The sequence below is a fragment of the Pavona decussata genome, unplaced genomic scaffold (assembly GCF_977016875.1).
Source record: "Pavona decussata unplaced genomic scaffold, jaPavDecu1.1 SCAFFOLD_330, whole genome shotgun sequence".
NCBI lineage: Eukaryota > Metazoa > Cnidaria > Anthozoa > Scleractinia > Agariciidae > Pavona > Pavona decussata.
The window spans coordinates 1,036,392-1,042,116 of NW_028145718.1; the positions used below are offsets into that span (position 1 = coordinate 1,036,392).

Genomic DNA, 5,725 nt, shown 5'->3' on the forward strand with positions numbered 1-5,725 from the left:
TGTTTAAGTACTCATTCAGTGTTCAAATCAAAGTTAAAAGGTTGAACTAGGGTTTTGATTTATCGCGATGTATACGTACGGTTGGCGAAGACTCAATTCCAAGAAAAAATTCCGGTAGTTCTTACTACTTTCGTCCATTTCTTGGGAAACTTCGTAGAACTAAGCGACGGAAACCCGGGAAGGGAAGGACGCGCGCTGTTATAAATAGATCCTTTGAAATATAACAGCTACGAGAAGCACGTTAAAAGCTACTATAGCACATGGACAGCAAGGGGGCATCCCCACTTCTGCAAGTTTTGTTTGTTTATCCACAACAGAACAAATTTAACTCATCTTTTAGTGTTTTAATGCAGCTTACATACAAACTTTAGAAACATTTTCTGGACACAATCTATTTCTTTCTTTCTAAAACGTTTTAGGAAAGGTTTGGCTCCTAAGGAAAATCTAGGTTCTAACTGCTGCACACACTGGAGGTATTCAAACTCTCCAGTTAACGGAACAAGGCCAAAACAACGCATGCCATCATCAGGAGGACGCTGACCACGGGTGTTGCGCCAGTGTTGCAGAGATCTCCTTCGCAGCAATCTAGTTGGCACGTGGATCCCTCTACATTCTTGCAGCTTTTATACACATCATTGCCAACTTCACAAAAAGCTTTAGTGCTGCAGTATTTGGAGAAACTTTTGGTCTCAAAGCTGGCAACTTTAAAAACCAAGGACACCTTAGCGCAACGGTCCATACTTGCGGGGCAATCCTCATCCGTCGCGTTCGCGTCGCATTTATCCATACTTTCTTGACTCGAACAAACCTTGCACTTGAGACCAAAAGCTGCAAGAAATATAGCATGTTTAATATACCATTCCCATCCTCTAAAACACACAAAAAAAATATTCCCTTCCTGCCTGGTGCCGCATATTAAGTTGAGTCTACAAATCGGCTTAGCTTGATGGCTCTTCAAACATTTCACGATTTTTCTGAACCGTGGGAATGTGTTGGTTTAGTTTAGTAGCATATGCCTATTGGCGCACGTGAAATATTGGTATCCGGCTGCCATGTAAAGTAAATAAAAAATCGATGTACGACCATTTTTTATGCCCTTAATTCCCAGTTTATCCCAATTCAGGCAACTGTCTTTGTTCGCCATTTTTTATTAGCTCAAAAGTTCAATGTTCAAGTGGTCGCGTAGCTGGCTGTTTTTGGGTCCACAACCTAGGTTTCATCCCAATTAAATCGCTTTCTTGTTGGTGACGATCTTGTTATTATTAAAATAAACTTTAAAAATTTTAAGTGATAGTGATGTGAGAGCTGCGAAAAGTGAAACCCTGATAAATCCACTTGAAAATAGGAAGAAATTGGGATACCGAGGATGATCAATGTGGTTTAAAACTGAGAAAAAAAAAACCAAAGCGGTATACTATCATTTCACGGCTGTGTATAGCTGTTAAGAGTTGTTAAAGATTGAATCACTGTGCTGAAATGAGAGAACATTCGCATATCTGTTGGTATAACTTAGAAATTAAGCGTTGCTGACAGATTATCAGAACTGGCTCGTGAACAATAAATTTCGGGCCTGGAATTTGTCATTAAAAAATTTTTTTCATGAAAAGAAAGAGACTAGTTTACCCACGGGGATGAAAAGGAAAAAACGTCAGGTGACCTTTTGTAAAAATCGGCTCTGAGACTTTTACCGGGATAGGAAAAAGCACACTTTGTAAGGAGAGTTAAGTTAGTGATTGTAGAAATAAATCCAACTTTGTGCCAGATTTTGTCAGCATATAACTTGCGTATTTAAAGTCGACTAAACACGTGAATGACACCAGTATCTTAATAGGCCTTATCACGGTTTCCGACGCCATTTTGACGGGTAGGCAAACAGGCTTGAAATAACAGTGTTTGTATGGAAATCCAATGTCAAATAACTTTCATAAAACATCGCTTCTGAAAAATTCATGAATTGGAAACTTTTGGCACTAGGAAAAGGATTTTAAGAAAAAAATTGGAGGGATGTAGCTGCGACAGAAAACGTCCAGTCGTGTTTTGAACTTTCCATACATTTCCCTGTATTTTTTCCCGCGAACTATTTTTAGTAGCAGTTCACGGCTGGTTCGCTATACAGACAAATGTATGGAAAGTTCAAAACACGACCGGACGCTTTCTGTCACAGCTACATCCCTCCAATTTTGCTCTTAAAATCCTTTTCCTAGTGCCAAAAGTTTCCAATTCATGAATTTTTCAGAAGAAATGTTTTATGAAAATTATTTGACATTGGATTTCCATACAAACACTGTTATTTCAAGCCTGTTTGCCTACCCGTCAAAATGGCGTCAAAAACCGTGATAAGGCCTATTAAGTGAAAACGTTTTAAATATGTTAAAAACTTAAAAGATGTAGCTGTGCGACCATTGAGTTATGGGTGCACTTTTAAGGTTTGCTGCTATGAAGTGGAATTTCATTATTTAGTAATTTTGAGAGTTCAGTTATTTTAGTTGCATGAGTTAAAGTGCCCCTATCGGAATTTTTTTTATTTTCTTATCTGAATCTAAACATCACCCTAAGAACTTCAGTGAAAAAATTTTTCGATTCGCATAAAACGCGAATTTTTTATGAATTTTATAAGACGTTCAAATTTGCCGCCATTTTGGCCCACCATTCGCATTAGTCTCCTCTCGGTTTAGCAAGAGCTGTGACGTAGATTCAGGAACACGTGACTTCAGCCTTTCTCTGGATCTCAGTGAAAACAAGTCGCGGTATTTCTATTATCACAGTTCAACGCGTGTCCTTCCTGTAGTTCCGCGAGAACAATGTCGCTACTCAGCGCCGGCTTCCCAATTGCCTTCGAGTTCCTTGCAGCAGTAGCACTCGCTGATATTTGCCAGCAGATCACGGCTACAGTTACCACAAGTACACCTAGATGGAAAATAATTCGTTCGAATGTATGTGAGTACTTGGCCATAGTTTAATTTTGACAGATGATAATGAAGAGCGCGTACTCAAAATGCAAGGTGAGAACTTTACCATCCACTAACACGCACTCTATTCTCCAAGCATTTCGTTAAATCTTCCTCGAGTCGTCGCTTCTCCTCGTGTTCCTTGCGATATCTTTTTAGCCATTCTTCGTCTGCTATCGGCTCGTCCGCGTACGGTTCGAGTGTATCATCATCTTCACACGTATTACTTGTTTCGTGGACGCCATCTATCGCCGCTGCTTTCTTCAGCGGTTTGCTCCCTTTCCGTGGCAGATAAGTTTTCTGCCATGGGATATACTTATTTGGAGCTAATTTTTGCTTTCCTACCGGTGAATCTGACGATTTTTCTTTCTGCCGCGAATGTACTTTACTGAAGGTCAAGTGAGTGCATAGACTCGAGAGTTCCTGAATGTACGTCACAGACTATGTCACGTGGCCCGATTGTGAGCCCGTCGGCATTCTCATCAGCGGGGCGGGTGGACCGCAATAAAATAGGATTTTAAAGATTTGTAAAATTCATAAAAAATTCGCGTTTCATTCAAATCGAAAAATTTTTTCGCGGAAGTTCTTCGCGTGATGTAAAGATTCAGATAAGAAAATAAAAAAAATTCCGTTATGGGCACTTTAAGAACTCGTGACCGTCATGTTGATCTTATGATTCAAGGTCTAGGTTATGCTTTGCGAATGCTTAGTAGTTTGTAAGTGTTGGCGTCCAGCTGATTGATTATTTTGGGCTTTCCAAATAATTACATGCAAATTCGCTTTCAACTTAGCCTATTCACAAACCGCCTTTTTATCATTAATTATTAAACCATGATAATGGCGCAAGATGCACCGAAACGTCGGTTTCTATCACTTATATTTCTTTTTTCAAAATTGTCTTCAATGTGGAATTTTGCATGGGGCATTCTTCTCAGCAAACCGCACGAAGCAAAACACTTCTAATGTTGTCTTCAATATTCCCAGACCCTCTTTTGACATTTCTTTTTCTTTTCTTTTTTTTTTTTCTTTTTTTTAAGGGCAAGTTTGAGTTTGGGTTCTTATACTGAAAATTTGAATTGCAGAAAATTTTAGGAAACAGAATATTATTACCCGAAATCTAGCATTTTTAGATATTACTGCTTTCAGATTATTTTCCCGCCACGATTCGGTGGGTGATCCTCACAAAGGCCTCATTCCCCTCAATAAGTTACTGATTTTGTAGAATTTATACTTTCTTTAACGCTTCTGTCCGAAATCATGCCTTCTCGGTAAGGCCTGGGTAAATTTCAGACTTCTAAACCTCATAGTCTGTTGTTGTTAGAGTATTGATTATTAATGAACCTAAAACAGGTATTATAGCGCCATTGTTCAGACTCGAGAAATCATAAAGCTGCAAGGTTTCTTCATAAAAAACGTCAAGTTCCTACCAACGGAAAACGAAGACGCAAAAAATGTTCTTACGAATACAGGAGAACAAACAATTCAAGCGAACAATTCCGCGTCAGCCGTACCTTCACCACCACTGCAATAAGTGAAGCAAGAGGCACAGGTTACTTAACTTAATCGAACGGCTTGGCTATCATCATGTCACGTTCTTTATACTCTGGAGATATTTATCTCGGCTTGAAACTCTTGTTAACCGTGACCAAGGTATAATGCAAGCTTGGGCAACCAGGAAAAATCGAAATAACAATGATGGATTATTTATTCAGTGTTAGCTAAACAATCTTTAACTGAAAACGAAAAGGCATACAGTGAATTCTAGAGAATAAGGCAGCTTTAAACTCAAATGTTATCTCTCTCTTACCCTTGAATTTTACTTCTTTTTGCAAAGTAAAACACAACTTTAAACTACATTCCTTCGATTTCGATACGATCTTTAAACATGACCAAAGAACATTATCCAATACCCTTGTATCTGGCATTTTCTCATTTAAATGCACCAATTTTCTCGAGGCTGATCATTTCTAAATTGACTAGGCATCTCAAACAATCATTAGGAGACAGTATATAAGGAGAAGAATAACAGATTTATGTTGCGAGAATATACAGATCGAGCTCGTGCGCCCCACCCTCTTCTTAAGTAACATCAGACAAACATGAGCGCGCTACAATACCATTTTAAATTTCCCACACGCAAGGTTCAAGTTATTGCTATAAAGCGTCATAGAATTCTCAAAACTAATGGGTCCAGGACATCAAACGCCCTCATATCCAAAGATAAGGAATCACGTAAAACTTTCCGCGTCGCTCGAGTGTTCACTTAACGCGTGGACCTCGCGTCGACCATTTACAGTGTAATTTTAGCGTTAAGAAGGACTTACCGACAGAGATGCAAAGAAGAAAGGCGAAAACAAACAGAGTCTTCATTTTGGTGGATCTTCAAGCGTGCAAGGGGCAGTTATTCAACAGATAGCTAGCTCCTTTGATCTAGGATGCTAAGGCGAGGTTCAGTGGAAGCATTCAGCTAAAATACAGATATTAGGGTGCGCCGCTTGTCAATCTACTCATACTAACCAATGGAAAAAAGGATTTTAATATTGTCAATGATACAAATTATATGATTAGGGCATAAGCTTTGTATAACCAATAGTTGTACGTCACACTAATTTAGACTGTCAAGGTAAACATTTATGATCTAGAAACAGGTGCATACATTGACGTTTCATGCATAAGTTATATTCCACCGCCACTTTGCACTTAAGAATTGGTCCATGTTTATTTTGCGTATATCGAGTTATGGATGGACGTGGGAAGTTTGAAGAGCACTAGAAAAG

At 38.9% G+C, this 5,725-nt stretch overlaps 1 protein-coding gene across 1 annotated transcript; it reads right to left on the reverse strand.

Annotated features, from left to right (window-relative positions):
- Positions 1-329: 329 nt before the first annotated feature.
- LOC146453486 (uncharacterized) lies at positions 330-5,445 on the reverse strand. Its single transcript, XM_085096644.1, has 2 exons — positions 5,273-5,445; positions 330-828 (listed from the first exon to the last, which is right to left on the reverse strand). The coding sequence occupies exons 1-2, from the start codon at positions 5,316-5,318 to the stop codon at positions 491-493; spliced, it is 384 nt and encodes a 127-aa protein (XP_084952770.1). The 5' UTR covers positions 5,319-5,445; the 3' UTR covers positions 330-490.
- Between the last annotated feature and the right edge of the window lie 280 nt (positions 5,446-5,725).

What these genes read in the sequence shown, in the direction of transcription:
- LOC146453486 (XM_085096644.1), bottom strand. Translation starts at nt 5,318, where the DNA reads ATGAAGACTCTGTTTGTTTTCGCCTTTCTTCTTTGCATCTCTGTCG. An exon ending in TCTTCTTTGCATCTCTGTCG is followed by an intron (nt 829 to 5,272) that starts GTAAGTCCTTCT and finishes TATTTCTTGCAG; the next exon opens with CTTTTGGTCTCAAGTGCAAG.